The sequence below is a fragment of the Bacillus rossius genome, chromosome 2 (assembly GCF_032445375.1).
Source record: "Bacillus rossius redtenbacheri isolate Brsri chromosome 2, Brsri_v3, whole genome shotgun sequence".
Taxonomy (NCBI): domain Eukaryota; kingdom Metazoa; phylum Arthropoda; class Insecta; order Phasmatodea; family Bacillidae; genus Bacillus; species Bacillus rossius.
This window is the reverse complement of record NC_086331.1, coordinates 63,367,203-63,394,790: the sequence shown is the minus strand read 5'-3', so window position 1 is coordinate 63,394,790 and position 27,588 is coordinate 63,367,203. Positions and strand designations below refer to the sequence as shown.

The window sequence follows — 27,588 nt, the reverse complement described above, 5'->3', positions numbered from 1 at the left end:
ATCAACTGTAAGTGTTCTAAAGTTTTGTTCAAGGTCACAATTAAAGAGTAACTCAAACAGTTTTAGATAAGCACATGCGCAAGTACTGCTTTGTTTTCTCGCTTGCAGCGCCACTTACGCAAAATGACGTCTTCCGAGCATAAAGCATTTTGTGTTTTGCAATTTGCTAAGAGTGAATTTGTAATTTCAGTTTAACGTGTGTTTCGTTTGTACGAGTGGGGTTGAACGTTCAAGTCCCTGAACATAACGGTCGAGATGACAGAGTGCTTTTTCACTGACCTCCACATTCACCTGACATAACGCCATGCAATTTCCTTCAACGGTTTATAAAAGATTATGTTTATGTCTACCTTCCGCCGCTACCTCATGATTTTCCAGAGTTGAAATACATAATTGAACTCAGGACGTATTAACCAAAATGTAGGAATAATTTTAATTTAGGTTGGATTTAGTTTGCAAATATTAAACATTTTTAAGTAAAACTACGTTAGTATACCTTCAATTTGATGTGTGATTTGTTGTAAATAGTCTTAATTAAACTGTTTGCTACCCGTTTTGAAGCATTAGTTAAAGAACAAGAAATTATGGATTACATCACAAATGAACTCAATTTATCTCAGGTCAAAGTTACTAAACTCCGAACGAAGTATAATACTTATGCTTCATTTCATATATCAGTACGTGAAAATGACTTCAATAGAATCAATAATATTGTGGTTTGGCCAAGTGGCTGTTTAAGTAGCCCATTTTACGGAAAACTACATCCGGATCAAGTCTACACTAATGTTACCAATCAAGACAATACAGCCATGACCATCATGCCTCCTAATTCAATGGCGTCAACTTCCACAACTAATTCGATGCTGGAGGAGCATCCTATTTCCCACAGTGAAGCAGTGCCTTAGAAATTATGATATTGCATATCAAAACGTGAGAGGATTAAGAACTAAGTCTAACGAATTTCTGGAAAACCTGTTAAACTCTCATTACGACATCAACAGAAACCTGGCTCAACGATAACAACATAAATTCTCACTATTCCACAGACCAGTATATAGTTTTAAGAAATGATAGAAATCCTCAACTTAAAATGTAAAATAGAGGGGGTGGTGAACTTTCAGCCTTCAAAAAACCCAAATTTTTAACAGTGCTACCTGTTTACATTTACGACTTCCCCGGTATTGAAGCTATCTGGATCAAGGTTAAAACATCACCTGCAACAACTTTTATTATCGGAACTATCTACCTAGCATCTCGCCGAATAAATAGCTCGAGTACCTTGAACACTTGGAAGAAAAACTATCTACCACGCAAGAAGATATTTTAATTCTTGGTGATTTTAATGTTCCAGGTATTGATTGGCTCACTCGGCACTCTTCAAACATTACTCATTCACATGTCAAATCCAAAGCCAATTCTCAACTTTGTGTCTACATTGGGTCTGACCCAATATAATCACACCCAACCATACAAAAATCTTCTCGATTTATGCTTAACAAATCTATCTCAGTGTACAGTAACGCAAGCCTCTGAAATACTTACCAAAGAAGATCTGTATCATCCAGCTCTAAACATTAACATTGTAATGTATTCTAGCTCAAGAAGTGTTAATCCTCCCTACAGAAATTATAAGGAAGGTAATTTTTTAGGTCTTTAACTCCATAAAAAATTATGACTGGTCTCATTTCTATGAATCAACCAATGTTAATCATCTGGTGGATGATTTAACAAATTGCATAACTGACAATATGACACATTTATACCACTAATTTCTAAAAAATTACCCAAATATCCGTTATGGTTTTCTAATGACTTGTACAGTTTTCACATTTTCGCAAAATGGTGAAATCTTATATAAAACGTGATAAAATTTATTGGATCCGCTAGAACAATCCAAAGAAATAGATTAATTTATAAATTTTTATTACATATAATATATAAATTTTAATTAAAAAATCAATGATGATATTTGTGATGATCTAACTGTTTTATATAATGTTTTTGCACAATATTTTTCCAGTGTCAACAAGACTTCAACCAATAATGTGACGTCTTCAAATTCAAACATGTACTCGGATTCTATTCCTATGTCCTACATTTATGAATCCCTTATTCTATGGGGCATCAAGGCTCTCAAATCTTCCAAATCCACCGGCCCAGATGGCATCTCTAATTTTATCTTAAAAGGCTGTTCCTACTTATTAGTTCCTCTTCTTTATCATATCATTAACACCAGTTTGCATTCTCAAGTTTTCCCCGACAAATGGAAAATAGCAAAGGTCATTCCGATACACAAAAATGGCTCTAAATTGATTGTGTCAAACTATAGGCCAATATATTTACTTAATGGCTTCGCAAAAATATTGGAAAAAATTATACACAAAGTTTTAAATTTTCAACTTCAAAATAAATTATCAGCCAGTCAGCACGGTTTCAGATCTGGAATGTCCACCACTACTAACCTAATTACTTTTCTTAACCCAATCCATATTGTAGTTACTAATAGAGGTCAGGTAGATGCCTGTTATTTTGATCTAGCCAAAGCATTCGAAGCAATAAACCATTCGCTACATTTAAAAAAAACTATCAGACTTTGGTTTTCGTACTAAATACTTGAACTGGTTTTCTAGCTATCTCAATAATAGATATTTTTTTGTATCTGTCAATAACCATAAATTCTCTTTACACCATGCTAGTTCTGGAGTACCTCTTCTCTTCAATATATTTATAAATGACATTACCATGGTCCTTAATAACTCAACTGGTGTACTCTTCGCCGACGATCTGAAAACCTCTAAAATAATATCTACAGTCAATGATTGCGCTCTTCTGCAAAGGGACATTAATGAAATCAATAATTGGTGTCTACTAAACTTGGTAAATCTAAACGATAATAAAACTAAGGTAATATCCTTTACTAGGAAATATAACCCTATAGTTTATAATTACATTCTGAATAATAACCCAATCTCAAAAACTTTCATTATAAAAGACCTTGGTTACTTTTTAGAGTCAAAATTTTTTTTTATAAACAAATTGACTACTTAAATTCCATTTCAAGAAGAACATTTGCTATTATAAAATATATCACTTATTATGATACCAATTTCAATTCAATTCTTTCTCTTTACTTGGCATTAATTCAATCTAAATTAGAATACGTTTCAACTATCTGGAATGACATTGGGTCGACTGATATTGAGAAACTAGAAAATTTACAAAACAAATTGTCTCAACTAATAATTCAAAAAGGTTTTCCGCATTCCAAACTTATTCCTCTAGCAGACCGTAGAGCCTGTTTGGACTATCTTTTTGTTCATAATATTTATAACTATAAAATTAAATGTAGCTATATTCTTGAGAACACCGGATTGAGAATCCCCCAATTCAATTCTCGCCTCTTTTCTAGTTTGTGTACTATTTATAACAAGAATGATCTTATTTATAGACTAGTTACAAACTATAATAGACACAACACCAAGTAAAATTAATTTTGAGCAGAGCAATGTTTTGCTTATCTGTTTGTAATTTGATGTTTGTGTTTTGTTCTTATTGTCTCATTCAGAGTATGAGTTTTAACATCCTTGTTTATGTGTTTGTATTCTTCTGTCTTTCGTTGTGTTGTGGCGCCTTCATGTATGCGGTGCTGGCGGGTTATGTTGCATCTACTTGCGAGTGGTGGCTACCTGCACGGATAGTTCTCCTTGCGGGCGGAGCCCACCTTGCGTAGTGCAGACATGCTTGCGGTGCCTTGACACCGGCAAGGACTGCTTTCTTTGTGTATTTGTGTTTGTGTATGTTCGTGCCCACCTCAAAAGTTGCAAAACTGTTGGTGGACATGCCACAAATTTTTAATAAATAAAATAAAAATAATATACAATTGACACTGGGACATTCTTTTATGGACATTCTTTTATGGACATTCTTTTATGGACATCCTGTATATTGTGCACAGGCCATATTTCCACACAAGCCAAGAGGGTTTGTTTTGTCCACCACTTGCCAAGGTCACAAAGCCCTATACTACAACTATAGAAAAAAAAAGATTTTTTCTCCAGTAAGGATTTGGATACGTAGGTGACGCCTGAGGGAAACTTGAGGTATCTGTTGCGCAAAACAGCAAAATGTTACAGTTGATATACACCTCATGTAAATATTAACCTATATCTAGCTACATTTCATTGCAAAACACAATTTCTTTTTATAATTTTTCTTCCCTGAAGTCACAAACAATTTTGTGTCGAAAAATTTATGAGGGAAAAACTTCAACATGGCATAAACAAAAAACGAAACATCTTTCCTTGCGTGCAAGTATTATTGTTTATTCATAAAAACCAATTAATTTATTTAAAAAATACTAATATTCATGAGCATTTCACGCGAATTAATGCATATTTTCATCTGCAAAAGGTTCATAAGAAAAAACTTTACAGTCAGTTAGAAATGTTGGTATTAGATTATTCAAAAAATTACCATCAGTTCTAAAAAATATGGACCAATATAATTTATTTAAAAAGGAATTATTTATTTATTTATCACATAAGGCTTTTTATAATATAGATGATTATGAACAGGAGGTAGTTTCATATTTTTTTTTTATGTATGACTTTTCTTTTATATCTAATTTCTTTTATATATATTATATAATAGGTGCTTATTCATGGAAGAGCAGCTGTTATATTATATTAATTTTATAATGCTTTAATACTGTTCTTGTACCTGTTTATGTGTTTGTATTTATGTTTATTTGTAATTTTCTTTTGACATATTCTATACCATTGTATGGTCTATTGAATGAAATAAAAAATCAAATCAAATAAAACTATAGGGGCAGGATGCGGGCCTGCATCCAGATTTTTTTTTTCTGTCGCATCCCATCCTAAGCGTCACACCGTCGCGCTACTGTGATACCAGCAACATGTGTTTACTCAAAAATACGTTAAATTTTAGCCTGGTGGCGTGGGAACGTAAAAAAAATAGCCTAAGTATAGCCTAAGTCTTGCCCGCCGTAAAAAGTAAAGTATTACCAACACAATTTAACATTCCCGGAATCAACTGGCAATCCAGCTTTTTCCCGGTTAGTTCCTGGTCACCTCATATCCTTGCCATTCTCCCAGTTTTCCTGTATATCAGGGTTGGTAGACACCCTGTAGTAATGAGCCTTAAGAAATTACTTTCTGCACAGCAGGTATTGACTGAATTTATGACTAAATTAATGACAAGTCAAATCAATCAATACAAATTTATCACTTCTTACTTCATATCTGAAAGCTTATGAAATAAAGGTTTTATAAAATATGTTTCAATATAACTCACCTTCTGTAGCAAGTGGTGGATTTTATCAACAGGTAAAACAAGAGATGTCTTCTTCTTTCCTTTTTCAAGGGTATCTCTTGCTTCACTGAGAGCCCAGCGATCAATTGGGGTAGGAAATGTGCGTAATACTCTTTCTTCAACATCTTGAACAGTATGAGGAGATGGTCTTGCACACAGCATTCCAAGGAGACGCAAAATAAGGCTCTCTACATACTCAAGAGCATCTTGGCGAGCAGTCAATGAAGAATGCACTTGTTCTGACACCTAATTAAAACACAAATTATAAGAGATTTGATGGTGTATCATGTGTTTTTCCATTAGCATACATGGAAATTTCCAATTTTTTCCTTTTATGTAAGCATCTTATCTAATGCCTAATCAATACTAACAAGTACCATAATAAGGATGCTTCTTAAAAAACCATCAATTTTAAAAAATAATTTATACAAATGTAACACACAAGTATTTTATTCACATACACACTATGGTATTAAAATTATGCTTGAAAACTGTTGACTTTAAAAACATCACCATAATCAATATAAAAAAAGCATTATCTCATTAGCAACAAGTGTGCGACTTAGTCCACAAAATTGCTAAGCCACTGTTGTTAAAACGTATGCTACAAAAATGTGTGTTTGTATCACTTAAGGAAACAACTGTTAACTAATGCATTTTAAATACAAAACGGTAGATGACCTAGGGTATTTCTTTAGATAAAAGACCTCCGATTAAAAAGTTAGCCAAAAACATGAAATTATTCTAAATTAAATGGTACATTATACAATAAAAACCAAGATGTTCCCAGCACTCCTACAAGATATTGATTACAACAAGGTTATACATTTCTAAATTAAATGGTACATTATACAATAAAAACCAAGATGTTCCCAGCAATCCTACGAGATATTGATTACAACAAGGATATACATTTTAAAGCAACTTGGGTAGATTCAACCCCTATTCATAAAACCTGACATTCAAACAGGTAAGTAAGGAATTAAGTCAGTCCATAAAAATGAATTATTACAACTGGGCCAGAGCAACCTGCATGTTTGTGGACATTTTGGCATCAACTGAACCCTTATCAAGGTCCAAATATGATTATTCTGGCCACATTACAAGGACAACATTGTCTATATGAGATCAAGGTATACAGAAAAAATGGTACAATTGAGGGAAAAGGTGGAGATACTATATCCAATTAGCATACATCTCAGCATATCTACGTACTTATCTTTCTTTGACACATTTATATTGAAGTCATGATTGATACACAACCCAACAGTTCAGTTTTAAGCTAGAGGACAATGTCAATGTGAAAAAAAATGCTGAGTTGCAAGATAAAAAAGAGTAGCAGTAAACTGGTATAACATACGTAACTATATTCACTGACATTGTCTGCAACCTGCCCGTAAGCCTGATGCACCTCCTCAAAATCTTTGAATGTTAACCACAACTACATATGTGGAAGTGTAAATTACACCTATCCCTCACTTAGCACGACTAATTCGTTCCTAAACATGCTTGTGTTATTCGAAATCGTGTATTCTGAAGCATTAGTTTTCATAAATAGCAAGACTAATTTATTTAATGTGTTCCAAAATTATGTAGGAAAATATACTTTACGTAATATAAATGCGTTGAATAACACTCAAATATAAATATGTGACACCACTTATCTTTAAATGCCTCCCATCGCACTTTGTATGACAAATACGACACCGCATAATGGGAGATACGTGGTTATGTACTTTATTGTCAGTTGACTGGCTGGCTTTCCCACCCAGGCGTGACCATCAACTCATGTCGTGTACCTTTCCAAACCATCCTTTACTGACAGTGAAACCGTTATTACCATCCGGATAATTACATTTTAATTTTTCAAAAATTAAATTGCTTATTCGCATATCACCACCACCTGGTTCTCACCAATCCTGTCAGGCCGATGATTATTTCTTTCATTGCAACATTCATTTAACAACCTTTTCCACGTGAATCATCTGTTCATTTCTGTTCCGGTATCAAATGTCAAATATATTCCTGCTAGTACAACCAACAGCATTTGACTTATGGATATAAACTTTTGTTAAGAGTCCTTATTTCGTACGATTATGCGCACAGTTGACTTGCTTTAAACTAAAGTGTGACCAACATAAGCGTGGCCTTCATGACAATCTGCGTGCCATAATACTTCTAGTTTTGTCTCAAATACTTGAACACGATGCATTATGAGTGATCAAGCACGTAGAGGTACTGGCAGCTGAATGGGCAGACGTTGCTTTTGTTTGAGTGAATTCCCTGGGCTAGACTGAGTTCACGGCCCGGTTTGTGGCCAGGCGACAACGGTACGGCACGACGGCATATGCGCAGACGTAAAAACATTTGGTCCTTTACACTCCATAGCCACAATTTAAATTGTCATAGCTGATGTTTGTACAACAGCCGATAGCGTAGACAGACCTACGCGCGCATCTCATCCCCCCTTGTTTGGCTAACTGTATTCCCACGGCACATCTGTTGTTTACAGAATTTGAAACAGACTTTGTGGCATTGTGCTCGAATTTTTTTTTTGCCTGCCGAGATTTCGTGCCAACTGAAATTTACAGACATGCTATTCAAGACTGGGGCAGTCAAATTCACATCGCGCTAAATGAATCCGTGCAATCTGAAGACGTGCTAAGTGAGGGATAGGTGTAAATGCACCACTACTCGTCACTCCTCTAGTGATTGTCACTAGCAAACTTCAATTGTAAATAATAGTGAAGGAGCTCAATATATTGCCAAATTAAATATTTACAAAAATTTGGTCTATTTTCTAGTTGTACCACAATCATTTATGAAACGTACCCTGTTTTCAAATCAAAAAAGCCCGCGAATCAAACGGTAGTACAGTGATGATACAAAAGGAAATGCCAAGGAGATAAGTGCAAATATTTACTTCCAGTTCTGTAAAAGTTATGTTTATTCATGATTTTTGGTGCTGAATGTGTTGGTTAAGTGTTCTTGGAGAGGTGCAAGTGTTTATTTAAAAAAAAAAATTATTTGATTACTATGATATTGTTTGGGTGACAAAACTGGATCAATAAAACCTTATATTGCTAGTGATTGTTACATCTAACAAGCACTGGTATATTTCTTCTTTTTTTTTCAGTTGTGTTTACTACATCCTGGAGTACCTAAATAATGTTGGTTTTTTGTTGTTGAAACGTACAGTATCAGATCCAGTAGTCGTCACCTATGACAACTTCTATGCATATGTGTGACGACGTCTGGGTCAGAAATTATTTCATTTTATTGATTGCAGAAATTGCTTGGGCATTATGTTTACATTAATTTACAGGTAATTTAATGAGTAAAATAAATCTTACAATGTGTTTCATTCTTTAATTACAGGGCAAAATGCCATAACGGAACATACTGTTGTATGAAGCGTTGGACCTGGATGTAATGATGTAGCAAATGGCATGAGTATCAAATGAGCTGCAGAAGATGGACCAAAAATTCATATTTAACAAAAGAGGAAGAGGGTTTATTGGTGAAATGTGCAGTTACACTTGCAAAAGCAGGTTTTCCTGTCACAAAAGAGAAGGGAACTTGCAGAACAAGTGTTCAGTAACTAGTCAAGGAACTGAAACTACACTTTCCATTTAAAGGTGGCCGCCCAAGAAGGAAATCGTGCGATTCCTATATAAGAAGAAATCCTACTGTGTCATTATGAACGCCTCAAAATTTAAAAGAAAGTCGGGTGAAAGTTTCCATGAAAACATAAAGGCTTGGTTTCAGGAGGAGGATAGTTATGTAAATGAAAATGGGCTGCAATCATTATTGTTATACCCACAGAGAATTTTTAATGAAGATGTAATAGAATTTTTTATATATCCAAAAGGCAGCAAGGTTTTGGCTCAAAAGGGTAACAAAAGCATCTACCAGCAAGTAAATATAGACTAAAAGAAATGTCTCACTGTTTTAATCATAGGAAATTCTGCAGAAAAACTATGCAACCCCCCATCCACCTGTTTGTTTTAAGTATGAACGTATTCCTCAAGACATTGTTTCCCATGTTTGCAATGGCTGGTACAGGAAAATCTTGCTTCGCCAGTTTTATTTTTCATCGCAAATGACTCTACACAATAGTAAATTTTGTGCAGACCACAGTCGTGTTTGTGTGGCATTATTGCCGAATTCCAAACACATTCTTCAACCTATCGATTTTAATGTGTTTAAACCTTTGAAGAGTTGGTGGAAGAAAGGAAATCACGAATGGAGAATAGAAATAATCTCAAACAACGAAGACACAACTCTGAAAAAGAAAGGTAGACTGTGAAATTGCTAGAAGACGCCATCAAAAAATGCATACAGCCAGAACAATTGAAGAGAGCTTTTCGAGCATGTGGGCTGTTTCTATGGGATGCTTCAGCAATTGATATCACTAAGCTGATTCCACTGTCAGAATAGTAGTAGCATCGCAGTTGGAATCTGCTAGTTCAGGCCCAAAGTTCAAATGGCAAGACATATCTCTCACCACCTTGAAAATTTCTTTGAAGCAGATAAATTGCATCAATTTAAAGCAGCTGAAGATATCTGGCTTGGGGATGATTACGCATCCACTAGGCCAGAATAAAATGTTGTTTATTCTGTAGAAATCCTGTTTAAGAACAGAAATGTGGAAGAATCTCTGGTTCCTGGACTGACGGGTCAAAGTGTGTCACAAACAGTGCTTTTGTTTATTTGAAAGTAAGTCTGCCGACTGTTTTGAGTTAAGCTATGTTCCTTATACCCACTTGCATGAGAGTTTATTTTTAAGGTCTTGTTCACTTTTCATTTCAGAGCTCACATTATTATTATGTTAATGTGAACGATGCACAGTGAAACCATCTCCACCAGCAGGTTGGCTTGAATTATGGCCACTCGTGACGTCACATTTGATGACACCACGCTTTTCACGCTGTGTCTTAAGTAGAACACGGGACAGACTGCCGTTACCCGAGACACCCGGAGTTGCAACACCTTTGGTCTTCTTGCCACTCGATGCAGTGCTGAGAGCTTGACTATAAGATTGAACGTTTAACATTTTACTTAACAGGCTTTGCATAATATGAATAATGTTTGATTTCAGTAGTTTCAGATCGCAAATTTAAGAGCAGCATCTCCAAAACCTCATTCTCATTTTTTAATTCATTGACTGTCACACAAAGTCTTAACAAAGTTAATTAATTCATCCATGTTGATTGGTTTAAATATTAATGTATCGCTTTTAGGAAGATAGGGTAAGCGGGGGGAATTGGGTGGTAAAATTTTAAATTCTTTTAACACCGGTATGGGATTGTCATGCTAATGATTATAATTACATCTTTGGATAGTAAAATGTTTTAGGTACAACACACAATTATTCCAGGTTTTTTTATTTAAATACATTTAAATGTAAAATTAAATTTTAGCCACCTGTAATGCCACAATTCTCAAACTGAATTTGAACTTTATCCAGGTGGACTTATTTAGAACACTGATTTTCATGTTTGTGGAAACAAGTTTTATTTTTACTATGAAATGAATCTACACATACAAAGGAATACGTAGCATGTGTTATATTTTGATCTATGCATTTAAAAAAAAATTAAGGAGGAGGAGAAAAATTTACCTCCTAATTACCCCCATGTGGGAAATTGGGAGGTAAATTTTAAATAGTTTTATTTTGATTTAGATTTATTATTTTATGTTTAAATATGTACTACTAGTACTGGTTTGGTAATATTATCCTCTGCAAATCTATACTTTGTATGTTTAATTATACCACCCCCAAAAGGGAAATTTGGTGGATCTACACAGTTGATAGTAGGTATTGTATGGTTCTTATTCAAATGTTTCCCATAATTTAAGGTTATGTTGATGTCTCAATTGGTTATGTTTACAGGTGCAATGGTGTGAAAGAGATGTATTATTGTGATTATTGAGTGTAGGAGTGAGTTTTGTGGCAGATCAAACATTTTAAAAAATGCCCAGGAACTATAAGAGAAAAACTGAACCTAAATAAGATCTAAACAAACTGAAGTGTGCAATGGAAAGTATAGAAAAAGGTGAATCTATTTACAGTGTTTCAAAATGCTTTGGTATACCAGAGAGTACTTTAAGAAATCAGATTCAGCGAAAAACCAAGCCTGATGTTCAAGGAGCTGGACGCAAACAACTTATTTTTCAAAAAATAGAGCAAGATATTGCTACTCATATTAAATATCTGTGTGATTTACAGCAACCACTTACTAGGGCAGAGATAACATGTATTGTGCAATAATATTTTGAAACTAGAAAACTACCAAATCCGTTTTCCAAAACGAACAAAGCCCCTGGTAGGGAATGGATGGATGGGTTTTTAAAACGATACCCAGAATTCATGAAGCGAAAAGCACAAGGTATACAAAAGGCCAGAGTGCAGTGTGCTTCTCGAGAATCGTTTATGAAGTTTTTTTGAAATGCTCAGTGCAAAAGTACAAGAACTTGACATAACAAATCCAGCTCAAGTAATAAATCTCGATGAAACAGGATATTCCAGCTCCATTAGTTCCACGGTTTTAGCAGAAAAAGGCACTAAGTGTGTGTCACAGGTGCATGGTAGCTCGGGGAAGGAAACCTTCTCTGTAGTTGAAACAGTGGCAGCTAATGACCATTTGTTTCCTCCTCTCATAATCTACAAGAGCAAAAATCTTTACAGTAGTTGGTGTGTAAATGGACCTGAGGGAGCAGCGTATGTATCATCCGTGAGTGGGTGGCAAGATAAAGCCACATTATACCTTTACTTTGAGAAACTTGTTACTTGGACCAAGGATTGGCCAAAGCCAAAGCCAAAGCTAATCCTCATTATATATGATGGTCACAAAAGTTACATACAGCTCTTGAAAATAACATACACATTCTCTCTCTCCCAGCCCACTCGTCAGATAAAATACAACCCCTCGATGTTAGGGTGTTCGCTCCTGTGAAAAAGATGTGGTTGCAGGTAAAGAGAGATCATGGACGAAAGACTTCCTTCAAAAATATTTCCAAAGAAGACTTCCTATCATTGATGAAGGAACTTCGTCAAAAAGGGGCCTTCAAAGAATCTAACATCAAAGCTGCATTCAAGTCAAGTGGGATTTGGCCAGTTAACTTGACAAAAGCTCTGGGCAAATTGCCACCGGCACTTGACGGACCATCGGCTAGCCATGCAACAGTGATTCCAGCTACATGTTTCTACATCAGCGACTACAACTACAGGTGGCCTGTCCTCTACGTCTAAAGATTAAGCTACAGATGGTCTGTCATCTACATTTGTCGGTCCAGTTGCAAATGGTCTGGCACCTACACCTGTGAATCAGGCTACGAAAGCCCCGCGACCTATGCCTTTAGATTCAGCAACAGAAGGCCTACCATGTACACCGGTGGTTTCAGCTGCAAATGGCCTGCCTTCTACACCAGTGTATGCAGCTACAGACAGCCTGCCACCTTCATCAGTGTCTCCAGCTTCAGATGGCTTGCCTTCTACATCAGTGGGACCAGCTTAACTGCCATCTACACCAGTGCGTCCAACTACTGATGGTCTGCCACCTACACTAGCAGATCTCACAGCCTTTAGAAAAATACTGTTGAAAGCTGTTACCCCTAAAGAGAATAGAGATAAAAGCAAAAAGAAAAAATTAACTTTCAACAACATGGCTCTAACTGAAAAAGATGTTATGAAGCAAATGGAGGAAGAGGAAAAAAAACGAGGCATAAAAGAAAAAAAGGACAAAAAGGAGCAAAAGAAAAGAATATTAGAGACAGAAGTGGAAAATCAGAAAGGAGAAACAAAACAACTGAAGATACGTAGATGCAATACAATTGAAAAATCCTGTGAAAAACCAAAAAAAGTCCAAAAAAATAATTGACTCGACTTCTGAAGAAGAGGAAGATGAACCTTTTATTTCAGATGTATCAGATGATGATTTGAACCAGTTTCTTGATGAGGACACAGACGAAGAAATGTGTTTGGCTGCCAATCAGTCTGGCTTATATAAAAACCCTCTAGTTGAAGAAAGTCATAAACCAAAACAAAATGATTTTGTAGCCGTCTGCTATGACAAATGGTACATTGCACAAGTCACTGGTACTTCAGAACTAGGTGACCCACCCAACATGACGATATATTACAACCTACAATTTACGGAAAGCAAAGGACTGAACAAATTTTCCTAGCCAACAAAAGTGGATGAAGTGCCAACACTACTAGAAGACATTCTGTGTATTGTTGATCCTCCGATCCCCGTTAGTTCGCGGCACATTGGTTTAGACCATGCAAACTATAAAAAGGTTACCGATTATTTTAATAATCATGTAAATATGTTTAACAGTGTTTAATTCAATAATTTGCTTATTAATTAGATAGGCTTCTTTGGTTTGGGACTACTAAATGGAAGGGACATAATTTTTCAGTACCTATTAATAGTTTTCATGTAGCCTATTCTGTTATGCTGTTTTTATAAATCGGCAGGCTACAAGATTCTCAAAAAAATTTGCATTCCTATTTTTAAAATGTGTTAATGCTTGTTTATATGTTTTATATGTATGAGGAGAAGCAAAAGTAGGTCTTACTGTTACAAAGTTTTCTAAACTAGCCAAATCTTCTTGACTTAAAAAATAAAATTGAAGTAGGTTTTTTTGTTTTGTAATACTATTGAACTGTTTGTGTAATGATTTAGAAAGCTGTACGTAATAAGGTAAATTTACTAGATAATTTTTATTTAAAAGTATGAATATCTGATAAAATTATTTTTAAATCATAAAATTTTGGTAAAAAAAATTTTTTCTGGCTAAATCCAAGTGATATATACTCTTCTTGCCATACTTTTCTACCACCTAATAGTCCATAATATTAAGAATGCAATGTTTATGGGTTATAGGAGTGCATCCCCATGGGGGTAATTGGGTGGTAACTCATATTTTTTTTTTAATATGTGAACAATTAAAAATTATGTAATATAACAGAAAAGTTAACAAATTGCAATATGAAAGAAATGAAACATGTATGCATTAAAAATAAAAATAAGTTGATGTCTGAACAGCTAAATTTATAAAACATGCCTCCCAATTCCCCCCGCTTACCTTACTGATTTCCATAAGATTTTGAATCCAGTTTTTTTTGTTAAGAGATCTAAACATTCTTATATGCACGTCTTGTTCAGAAATCAAAGTGGATCAATTGATATGGGGTGAAAACCCCAGGAAATCAACTTGACCCATTTGTAATTAATAAATGTTGGGACAAAAATCAAAACAATTACCAACCAACTTTCTTACTCTTGGTAATATCTATTTAACCCCAAAAACAACTCCTAATACATCATTTTCCTATCTTGAGGTGTTAGAAGACAAACTCACCACCAGACAAGATGAATTATTGATACTTGGTAACTTCAACATTCCCAGTGTTGAATGGTCCAATAAACATACTATTAATAACTCGCATATACAGATCAAAAACAAAGTGCAGCATCTACTTAACTTTACATCAAGTCTTGGATTAATTCAGTGCAACAACATGCAATTATCAAAAACCTTTTATATCTTTATTTTTCCAACTTATCTCAATATCAAGCAGTGGAAGTGCTTATCAAAGAAGACATATCATACTGCCTTAATATCTAAATTATTATAGACATTTACTTTCCTACAACAACAAAATTTTCTTTCTTTAGAAACTTTAAAAACGGTGATTATTTTGGTCTATACCAGGGGTCGGCAACCTGCGGCTCGCGAGCCACTTGCGGCTCTTTAGTTCCGTACCAGAAATACTGCATCACCAGGTCATTTACACAGAAAATACTTTTTTATTACAAACCAGTAGTAAGCCTGGTTTTTTTTCCATGCTTGTTATATTTTACTAAACAATATGTCATCAAGCAGTTAAATTATCAATGCAAAGCTATCCATCCGCCCGAGGTTTTCGTTTTACTAGTACTTACGGGCCCACCCAACAGATAGGCTTATATATTAATAAATTTTTCTTATGAATAAATAGATTAATTTTTTTATCAAAAAACTTTATTTATGCAAGTATCTACTATTTATTGTTGGGAGGAAAAATTTTAGTGGCTCTTTAAAAACTTGGAAATTTTGTAAATTGTAATTTTTGGCTCTTCCGACTCAAAAGGTTGCCGACCCCTGGTCTATACAATTCTATAAAAATCATGAATTGGTACAATTTTTATAAATCCTTCATGTTAATGATCTTTTTGAGCAATTGAAAGCTTGCGTATGTAACCAACAAGTGTGCAACATATTACTGTAATTTGCATTATGTCATCTCCCTTTTTAATCTACATCTGTATCTTGTTGTGCATTCCCTTTTTGGTTTTTCTGCCTTGAGTAAGAATAGGCCTATACACGTTCTTACATATGGAAAACCACAGGATCGATAACGCAATTAAAGCACAAATGGTGACTGCCACTTCACTGCATAGACTATTTATTGTGACTTACAAACAGCAATTTCACATAAACCAGTAGGAATTAGGAAACGCTGCTTGTAGGGTAAATAGAGGAACGTTGGGTAAAGTCTTTTTTTACGATACTGGATTTCTGCTTGGTTGAGAAAAATGGAGGGGAAATTAATCAAATCATATTAGAGGTAGAAAAAAAGATTGGAAGTAATATAAAATTTGTAGAACTGGAGTGAAATTTTTGATATTCACATGTAGGTAATGGAAGTTATTGAGTTGGTATAACTGAAGTTTATTGTTTTGTTGTTAGCGGGATCGTTTGTGATGTTAGGGATGGTTTAAACGTGTGTGATCCAGGTGTGTGTAAAATTTGTTTTTTTGATTAATGAAATATTTCAAAATATACCTATAGGAAAATTCAGCAACAATTGTGAGTAATTTGTTCATAAACAACGTTGGAAATGGTTTGAAGAGAAAAAAATATGTCCAAAAAGAAGACTGATATGTATAACTGTATGTATGTTAGAAGGTATTGATCTAAGGAATATGTGATATGTAAAAGTATGTTGGGCTAGCCTCGTTCAGGTAATAAAACGAAATGAAGGTTTGGTTCGGTTAGGTAAGCTACATTATAAATACTTAACTATATAGACTGGACAGAACAGCGAAACATGTGATAGAAGTCGGTTAAACTATTGAAATGTTATATTCTAACAGTATAAGCGGGGGAAAATGTGGGTCACGGCGAGAGTATTTTTCACGAATTTCATTGAATCGTAATAAAGAATGAAAATGTACCCGGTGTAGTTTGGTTTTAGAGTCTAGCATTTTATTATGTGAATAGAGAAATTTCAAGATAAATATTTCTTGGTATCGTGAAGCAGACTTCAGTCCCAACAGGTCTAGTCAATTTTGCGATACCTGTATTTAATTTTGTGAACGTGAGATGTTTAGAAATAGGCTAATATTTTCTCAGTATCGTGAAGTAGAATACAGAGACACTCTGTCAGGTAAATTATATATATCAGTAAATAAAATTATTTAAGGAAGTCAATAAGTTTCGAGATTATAATTTATTGGTATCATGAAATAGACTAAAGTCCCACCCAGTCTTGTGTATTTTGCGATACAGGTAACTTATTCCTCAACATTTACAACTTTTCCACAACTTTTATTTTTCAAAAACATGAACTTTTGTAATAAATAGAGTACTGTGTTATACTTCACGATACTGCTTAAGTGTTAATGTCTACAGACATAATTTTAATGATAATGAAATACCAGTATCGCAAAATAGAGTACAGTTTATGACACCAAAAAAGCATAGTATTCAAACAATGAAATACATGAAAAATAGTGTTTTTATTGTTCCCCGCCCAAAACCCACATAATTGCACACTTCTCCCGTAAGAATGTAGGGGTGGTAATGAAGTAAGCGACGCCATCTTGGAGAAGTCATCAGTATTGTTATGGAATCGTAAACAAGACTACTCACATAATGTCTTTACTTTCGAAAAAGGCATTTTTTGAATTTAATTTTTTATTTACAGAAAAGCCACAATGCAAAAAATTTAGCCGTACTTTATTTACAATTTTCACTTGTTTGTTGCCTAAGGTTTCTTTATATTATGTAAAATTTCTTTATATACTTCATGTCCATTTCACATAACTGACCCGCCTTAACTTAAATTTCTACTAAAAACTTCAAAAACAATCACCCATCATTATTTTCTACTACATTCATAACCAAAATATGAAAAAGTACTGTATTTCCTTCAAACACTCTCATTAACCAACTACAACATCATTCATTTAGGCTACCCTACTTTTTTTTTGCCACGCATTAAGCTTCTGCACTTGCTGAAATTGTGTTCTAGAAATTGACCCTAATTATTTTTCATTCATGTTCAACTTCTGATCATTATTCATTGATATTGCACAAGTTTTTGTTATGACTGACAAACTTCCATGAGATCACATATTTCCCCTAAGGTAAACACACCGGTGATGGACACCCCACCCAGTAATGGACACTTTTGACTTTGAATAAAAAAAATAAGAGGTTGGGTCTATATATCGCGTACCTAAAAAAATTGATAATTACAAGTCGACTTTTGTGACACAACTGATATGATTGTTTTCGGAAAGCACCCCATGTTTACTTTTTAATCGCGCCAAATCTGAGTGGCGGTAGAGGAAGTCCAGAAATCTTGCCATTTGTTGTCAAAAGTGATAAGGAGGTAGGTGCTGTTAGACCTGTTTTTACTAAGTATTAGATTATGTAGGTAAGATGTCTTGTGTTTATAGTAATATAGATATTCTGTGGCACATAATATATGTTCGTATGATCAAATATTTTTAAAAATGGCCCTGTTATGAGGGGTGTCAACTACTGGCATGCGTAACCTCTCATTTCCATACAGTGGACACACATGTCCACTACTGGTGAATTTAATTTTAAATTTAAAACATGTGCAACTTCACTTAAAAGTTATGTTTATATAACATTGACAAATTGCTATGACTTCCAGTTTAAAATTCGTAACATTACCAATAGATGACACAGATGTCCACCACTGGTTTTTTTGTGTGTCCACCTTTGGTAAATATTTATATAATTGTATTTTGACAACATAAAAATTTATGTATCTATTTTTCTAAAGGTCTCCCATAATTAGGGCAGAGTATACATACATCTAACACATACTGCTTGGTGTGTAGATCTATTATATACAACAATGTCAAATTTGTATTGAATAATAAAATGCAGATATTAAATATTCTACTTGTTTCTTTGCTTTAGGCCACAATGTCAAAACGGTCCATCCTGCGATATGAACATGCAGCAATGGAAGCTGCTATAAAAGATGTGCAGAATGGTCTGAGCATCAAGAGAGCAGCTACGAACCATGGAGTACCACGAATTACTCTACATAACAAAATCTCGGGGAAAAGCCCAGTTGCAAGGAGAATGGATCCAGATTCCTGGCTTACACCAGAGGAAGAGGACATTCTTGTTGAGTGGATTGTTTCTGCTGCTAAAGCAGGCTTTCCTGTAACGAAGGATGATCTGTTAAACAGTGTTCAGCTAATTGTGAAAGAACTGAAACGAGAAGTTCCTTTCAAAGATGGTCGCCCTGGAGTTAAATGGTACCTATCTTTTTTGAAGAGGCATCCAACTCTTTCTTTGCGAATCCCACAGAATTTGACTGCTAGTCGAGCTAGTATTACTGCTGATCACATCAAGTCTTGGTTCAAAGAGGTTGGAGATCACATCACAGAGCATGATTTACAGGCAGTGATGTTGGACCCCAGCAGAATATTCAATTCTGACGAAACAGCATTCTTTTTGAACCCTAAAGGAAACAAAGTTTTGGCACAAAAGGGTGACAAGAGTATCTACCAGCAGGTAAACACAGATGAAAAAGAATGCCTGACTGTCATGATAACAGGAAATGCTGCAGGAGCTTTATGTCCTCCCTTGTTGGTTTTTAAATATGAAAGACTTCCTCAAGACCTTGTCATCGCAACACCTGACGATTGGGCCGTTGGAAAATCTCCCAATGGCTGGATGACTGGGGAGATTTTCTATGAGTTCATCTCCAACATATTCCACCCGTGGCTAATAGAGCACAAAATTCCGTTGCCAGTTGTTCTGTTCATCGATGGCCACTGTTCCCATCTGACACTTCATACAAGTAAATTCTGTGCAGCTAATGGAATTGTATGTGTTGCACTGCTGCCCAACTCCACCCACGTTCTCCAACCAATGGACATTGGTGTCTTCAAGCAACTGAAAGGTGGCTGGAAGAAGACTCAACACGAGTGGAGGCTGGAAAGAGTGGCTAACAATGAAGATCCAACACTAAGAAGGAAAGTTTTTCCGAAGCTGCTGGAAAAATGTATCCACGATTGCATCAAGCCTGAACATCTCACCCATGCTTTCCGCAAAAGTGGCCTACATCCATGGAATCCTTCTGCAATCGACACCACCAAGCTGATGGAAATATCTGCTAGTAGGTCTAAACCAGCAGCAAACTCGGCTAGTTCTGAGAGGGCTTCACATGGCTGTCCGACAAAATGCACATCCCAGCTATTGGAAAATTTCTTAGGGGCTGAGAAGGTACACAAGTTTCAGGAATCTGGCAATATTTGGCTGGGGGACACACAACAGGCTGACCTGTTCAAGTTTTGGAAGTATGTGAACGACCTCAAGGCGAAAGAAACTGAGCATTACACAACTTTAGATACTCCACCCCTCGATGATCATGCTGCAGAAGGCATTCATGCACTGCCATCATCTTCAGCTCCACCTGAAGAAAAACTTTTAGAAAGCGTAGAGACACTAGTGTTGTCACCTGAAGCGCAACCCCAAGTAGACAATGTAGTAGAAGACACTCAGACTATTTCATTGTCACCTGCAGTGCAACCCCAAGTAGACAATGTCTTAGAAGAGTCCCAGACTACTTCATCATCACCTGCAGCTGAAAATGTTGCAACACTCGTTGTCGAAGCTGATTCGGCACTTTCGCAATCACTATCTTCTTCAACAAATGTGACATGTAATGCAACAAATGAAAGGGTTTCTGAGGCAGCACTAACACCTGCGGTACAGATATCAGGTACTTCATCTTCCCCTGAACCTTCTAATTCAGGAACATGCAACATATCTGGAACTTCACGTGCTGTGACTCCTAGTGGAAAAGTAATTCCATCTCCATTTAAACGTGCATTATTCTGGCCATCTGACAACATGCCGAAAACTAAGAAAAGAGCTACAAGGGAAAAGATTCCATCAGTGACGACGTCTCGGAAGTGGCAGGTATATTACGAAAACAAGGCAAATTTGAAGAGGGAACTTCAGCAGAAAAAGGAAGAGAGAATTGCAGAAAGGAATAGGAAGAAATTGGAAAAGAAGCCACTAATGCCTACTGGCAAAACTATCAGCAATGAAGACGATACATCATCTTCCGAAGATGATCGGGATCTCGTTCTGCTAGATTCGTCGGACGCTATGAGTGAAGTGTCTGAAGAAGAACTCATATTGCAAGAGCCAAATGAGAGAAATGTACAACCAAGAGCCTTTGTGCTTGTAACTTTTATGGGAGGAAAACGGTTGGCTACAAAGTACAGATATCATGTATGCATAATACAAACATTAGAAGGTGCTGATATCCAAGTAATGGGGATGAGAGCAGTTGGTCCATCCAAGAAAATTTTTGCACCTAAGGACAATGACATTTCGTATGTTCACGTTACTCAAATTGTGGGCATTTTGCCAAACCCAAACTTTGAACTTCATGGAGGCAGGATGAAATACGCCTTCAGTGGACCTGTAGATGTGTTTGAAATGTAATTTAAAAGCTGCAGTGTTTGTGTTTTTTTTATTGCCTTGCTGTTCGTCTTGTAAATCTCATACCCCAGGTAACAGTACCTAAACTTTGAAGACAGTTTGCATTTTTATCTTTTGATTATTGTGTAGAATGTTGCTTAAGTTCAAGTTTTGTCTTATACAATTAAGTTAAGTTCATTTTATGCTCAAAAATTTAATAATTAAATTTAATCCCAATAAGTTAAATTACTGTATTAGTCTCTATTTCTTTATTTATGTAAATATAAAATTAGTTTTGCAAATGTTTCTGCACATTTCAATGTGTGTCCACCACTGGTTAAATGTTGTGTCCACTACTAGGAAAACGTATAATTTTGCATGACCACTACTGGTATGAGAACACTATTATTTTTAAAAAATATTATATTAATAACTATGCTATGTTCACTGTTAATCCACGTTTCTAGATGACAAAGAAGGATTGGAGAATTGGCCAATGCATACATTAATATCATTTAACCACTTTTGTGATTTCAGGAATTTTTTTAGCATATTTTTTAAAAAATAATTTCTTAAGGGTGTCCACTACCGGTGCTTTTACCTTACCTACTTTCTTTCGAACCAATATAATTAATTTGTAATGCAAAGTATCATGCAGTTAACTTGACACGCTATATCAAATGTAATTTTAGAATGTGAGTAACAGCAATTATTATTTATAGAGAATCTTTCATTCCTATGTTAATTGCTATGGGAAAAAATAAATAAACCAATTTATCAAAATATCCTTCAAAGGTTAAGGGAGCGTTCAAGTATTACGTAACGAATTTGGGGGGAGAGGGGGGTCTTGTAAAACGTTACGATGCGTTACAGGGGAGGGAGGGGGGTTTGACCTACGCGTTACGTCTTTTTTTTTTTTTTTTTTTTAAACCATTTAGAACCGTCGCGTGGAGACAGATTCTTTCACGCATTTTTTAAAACTTTTTTTTCTCTCAAAATTTCAAATGGCATGATAACTTAAATTTTTTTTTACCTTCACAAAATTGCTTCTGCTTGCTTTACAGGATTAGTGAATATTGTTTTAACTCTAATTGTAAAGCAATATATATATATATATATAGACACACACACACACACACACATATATATATATATATCAACAGCTGTGATAGTTTTTCTCGTCACTCCAGTAAAGTAGTTAAAACAAAAAATACCGCTATTCGGATGGCTTCGTTATACTTCGGTTGTCAACGTAGACTCTAATCGCCATATTAGAAATTATATAGGTATTGATATTCAAAATACACTGTTTTCTATGTGTGAGATTTTCTCTCATCACAACAGTAATGTTGTGGTACGAAAGACGATTGGTCTGAAAGGTTAATAAAAAAACTAGCGAATTAAAATCTCCCAAGTTGGCAACCCTTTTCGTTTATTTTTTACGGGGGATTCCCGATTGAATTGTTCGTACTTTGTTCTCCCAAGATGGCAACCCTTTTCTTTTATGTGCTCCAAGCACTCGACCGACTGTATGAAAATTGACAACTACGATGTTTCGGCGGAATATAGAAACCCTGAAGATAGCTTGCAGGATCCAGCAGAACCTAATATGGCGTGGTATAGCGCTCACGTGTGTAAATGGGAATATTTCTTGGAAGTTATTAAATGCGCGGATGAATCCTGCTGTTCCAACTTGAGGAGTGCATTAAAATCTGTCTTTCCAGAAACTTTCCTGCCGCCACCCTGCCCAATCCTTCAAACCGCAAACAAGCTCGTGGTACCTAGTCAGATAGACAAAGGATCATGCAAGTTTTCACCACTTCTTGTGAGGTTGTCTGTTGATGTCGCCTCCTCTAGAAGGGTTTAAGCAGATTCCTTACGATTTCTTTTGCCCATCAGTACAATCCGACCTAAAGAACCGAGTATGTTCAACCTGTGGGGTTTATTTTACATCCCACAAGAGTGTGCAAATGCACAATCGTTACATGCATGGCAAGACTGCCCAAGACCTTCGTGAAAGTTGAGTACGGCCACAGCGACTCGCTACCAGAAGGGCAAATGAGCTTCTCTGCATTGTGCGTCGCTGTGAAACATCGTCTGAGGATGCCGATTGGCTCGACGAAGACGAAGTTGATGCAAGCGGGTTAACAATTCCGGAACCCTCTTCGTCTGCTCTCCGGATGCCAGTAATGAAAGAATCTGAGTGCCTGGTAAACCCATGGACAGAGGAGCAGTAAAACTTCAATTGAATTGTTTTTTTTTTAAATCTACTTATTTTAATTATGGCTAATTTTATTTCAAATGTTTTTCATTTTCGTTCGATCGTATTCTTAAATACGATTATATTTTGACAAATATATTTTATTGCAGTTAGATTTATGTTTGTAATGGCATTGCCAAAGGTAAAAATAATTATTAGAAATAAAATTTGTTATTTGATTTTAATAGCTTTATTAGTAAAACGCTAAAATAGGAGAATGCATGAGAAGAACAATGGCAGATAAAGCAAAAAGTGTGTAAGGACAGAGCCAAGTCAGGAAAACGACGTAATTAAATGTATGATTGCTAAATGTATGATTGAGTAGTAAAAATTTATTAGTACAAAAAACATTAGAAAGCTCTTGCTTTTAAAAACAAAACATTTCAAATGTTAATAAATAACATTAACGTGATTAAAACAATAACAAAGGTATTTTAGTGACTTATTCCGGTATGTTACGCCACATAATTGTGACTTTTAGGTAAAAATGGTCACTTGGGGTTACGTAACGTTTTACTTGGGGGGAGGGGGGTACAGAAAAACGTTACGGCGCGTTACATGGGAGGGAGGGGGGGTCAAAAATATCAAAAAATTGTGTTACGCAATACTTGAACGCTCCCTAACAAACCACTTGTTTCTTGTCCTTTTCAGCAAATGACATAGTATTAATTTGTTAAGTAAGCTAGATAAACTTTAAAGTTAATTTTTTAGGGTAAGTGCTCATGAAAAAGTTTTTTAATAAAATTATTAAAAGGGTATTTTTGAGTTCCTCGCATCCAATTTGATGATTGTTACTCAAAAGACATTGTGATATTTCAAGTAGTCTACCAATTTGAACAGTTGGTTTGATAAGCTACTTTAAAAGTACTATTAAATCGTTAAAACTGTATGTTAAATTAATTAAACAACATTTACAATACTGTTAAATTATGCAACGGTTGGTTAGGTTAGCAACATTTCAAATGCTATAAAATGGTGTAAATTGGGAAATACAAAACACCAAGGTGTTTTTTTGAGATCATCCTAACTCAATAATACTACTTTTTTTTATGTATTTATTATATTTTGGGATTAACATCAACTCAAGGAAATTACAATTCCTATCAAACATTATGAATAAAACCTGCTCCAAAATTCATTTTCAAAATAAAATAAGAAGACGGAAAGTGACAACAAACTAGTGTTGTTACGTCCAGAGTTCTATAAATATTACTCTTATAGCGGTCTTCACTCCGAAATCTTTGGAAGTTTTGATGGCGTGTTACACCTTAAGTTATAAAAATTTGCCGTGTTCGAATCCGCCAATTGCCGAATAATGGCACACTGTTTAGAGCACATTCATACATTATGCATTAGCGTTAAAAGCAACTGAGTGTGACAAAAATACATACACTTTAAGATGCTTCTTTGTTACTCTGGAAGATATTAACATTCTACCCAATTTATGCTACCCACCAATAAATAACCTAAATATTTAACTATAACCGAGCCAAACGAGTAAACAAAAGCAGACGACACATTTTGAAGGCTTACGTCGGTTTCACACTGGCTAGTGAACGCAACGTGCAACGGACTAAAGAAATTGCGTGGAGAATTTGCAAGGCGTGTGATGCCATACTCTTCAATTTAGAATTTTAGCATAGTATTAAAACATTTTATTCGTAGGAAGAGTTTTAATATTTCCATTTTTAACGTGTAAAGAAGTAAAATAATAAATATTCTTCCATCTTGTACGATCTTAACAAATAAGAACTTTCATGCAAAAAAAAGGTAATTCAAATTAATATTTAAGCTTTCAGACTATCACTTTATATATACGGTGGAAATATGTGAAAAACTTTACATTTGTACTCTTGCATTTTGTACCTGTGCATTGCGTATTTCTTAGACGTTGTTATTTACTATGTAATCTACTCTAAGGTAGTTTATTTTATGTGGCTATTTATTATTTTTTCATTCATGAGTCGGCTGCACTGTTTACAAAATAATCATTGCGTGCTCATAAAGCCCTGGAAATTAAGGCCTAGCATTTCATCACGTGGTCTATTTACGGCACTAAATGGCAGATTCAAACATGGCTAGTATAGCAGCCCACTTAATACAAACCACAAAATCATACACAGCAGCTTACCTTTCTAAGCGAACTAACGAAAACTCCTTTCCATTTGCTAGCATTCTCTTCCTTTACAAAATCATAAAATTCTGACGTAGGCGGAGTTAAAAACATTTCAATGTTGTCAGTCTCGCTTATAACATCACAGGATTTCATCCGCCATTTATACTGGTCTTAATAAAACAAATCCGAATAATAAGCTTTTGAATTGACATATCTGTATATACCCTTGCGTCAATGTTAAATATGCACCATCAATATCAAGTACCTTAAAGAGCGTGGCAAATATCAAAGGACAATAATACAAATACAGATGTAAACACACGGTCCCATATCATTTTATTAGTATAAAAAAAAGCAGAACTTGTAATCTCCTCGTATTCCGCTCTCCAAAAGTACATTTAATCCTACGCAAAACTACTTCAGTCATTCCGCTACCGCGAGCAATACCGGAATGGTAAATTAATAACCACTGTTACAAAATCTTGACATTTCACACTTCCATGCCAGACTACATAAAATACACTAACTCAAATATGCAATCCCAAAAAAAACACGACTTCGATGAAATGGCAAAGATAATATACTCAATCTAGTCAAACCGTCGGGAAAATATATTAGAGATAGTAAATGATGACAAAAATTGAAGGAAAGCTTAAAGGGTATTAGGAGTAAATGCAACACACTTACAAAACGTTATTTTGATAAAGATTGACAAACTTTTAAATGCGTTAAGATTATTTTAAAAAATGTCGGTATACTGTGTGTGTGTATGTATGAATATATATATAAATGTATTACGTAACTGGAAAAAAATGTCAAAAGATAACCCATCACCGATGGCCTTGTGGGGAAGCCTACAACTCACGTAGTTTCGGCTCCCTGCAAGAATTTCCGAAGATTTCCGAAGTTTTGCGTTTTTGTATTAATGCCACTTAAGCCGCTAAATAAATGAAAACAAGCATGTTGTGACTGACCTAACATAACCTAACCCTTCGATTTTTTTAATTTCAATTTTTGAGAGAAATTCGAAGTAAAAATGGGAAGCCTAAGTTGAACATTGAGTTAAGGCTTTACCCGAACGCGCCCGAAGAGTCACCTTTGGCCAACTTCGGTTTTTTTTTGTGCACTAATAACAACACGGTCATGTTGGTGAATATAAAAAAACACATAATAATAATTGTGAGGTTAAAGGTTTAGCTTATAGAAAGAAAATGTATATTTTGTATTCAACTTAAATTCATTATTCATAGTTATATCACAAGTATTTGTTATGTTCAGGATCTTTCGACGAACCAAATAAAAACAGCAAGCATAATTTACCACAGGATCAATATTTACAGGATCATGTCCTCAGGATCAAGTGACAAACTAACATATGTGATATGTTAGCTTTCAGATATGTTTAAATTTTATGATATTTATCAAGTTCATTTTTTTTTAGTAATTTAAATTTTGCCATTGGTTTACATAATTTTTCTGTATAATGTATCCAAATTTATACCTTGTTTCTCTGGTACAAAATGCTTGCTGCTTTAATTTCTTACATCGAAAGAGCATGGCCATAACAAATACTAGAACATCACAAGACAAACTATCTCAGGTGTTGTGGAAATTATTTATTTCGTATTGACGTCGTACCGACCATGGCCTTTAAGCCCGTGCTTCGCACCGCCAGTACCGTAACCCGTTTTCGGAGCGCGCCCCTTGCCCAGCCGGATTGAGTCAGGCGAGCGTCCCGGGCGTGACCCCAATAGACAACAAACCTTATTAAAAGTCACCGCGGCCACTGGCCTTAATTAAAATGTCCGTGACTAGGATTGTGTCAGATTAGAAGAAATCCAACTATTACAGCTCACAGTGAGACAATATGTTGATAAATACAGTCGCCAACTTGATGTCACATTTTAAATAATTAAATACATTTAAACTATTGTTAAGCCTTAAGCACCCAATTACCAGGTGCTACATTTTAATTGGGCACCTGGAACATGTTTTAACTGGTAATATAGTAACTTAAATTAATATATGTTTTTTGACGCCGACTCACAAAGAAGAGAAAGTTTCTCTTCCTTGCGAGGCGGCCATGTCCGGCAGTCTCGAACCACTCCGCGCC

The 27,588-nt window shown here is 35.3% G+C and overlaps 1 protein-coding gene across 5 annotated transcripts in view; it reads right to left on the bottom strand.

Annotated features, from left to right (window-relative positions):
• Window positions 1-26,060, bottom strand: part of LOC134529327 (protein son of sevenless) — a 386,073-nt gene extending 360,013 nt beyond the window's left edge. For 3 of the 5 annotated variants that reach the window (XR_010074532.1, XM_063363275.1, XM_063363277.1), the window contains exons 1-2: window positions 25,491-26,044; window positions 5,317-5,580 (exon numbers count right to left, since the gene is read on the bottom strand). Coding sequence is in view for 4 of the 5 variants with exons in the window: in XM_063363275.1 (XP_063219345.1) it covers window positions 5,317-5,580; window positions 25,491-25,628 (402 nt within the window). In the remaining variant the exon portion in view is untranslated. Of the gene's footprint in view, window positions 1-5,316; window positions 5,581-24,750; window positions 25,463-25,490 lie in introns of those variants that run through there. The other 2 variants (XM_063363274.1, XM_063363276.1) reach the window with 2 other exon arrangements.
• Between the last annotated feature and the right edge of the window lie 1,528 nt (window positions 26,061-27,588).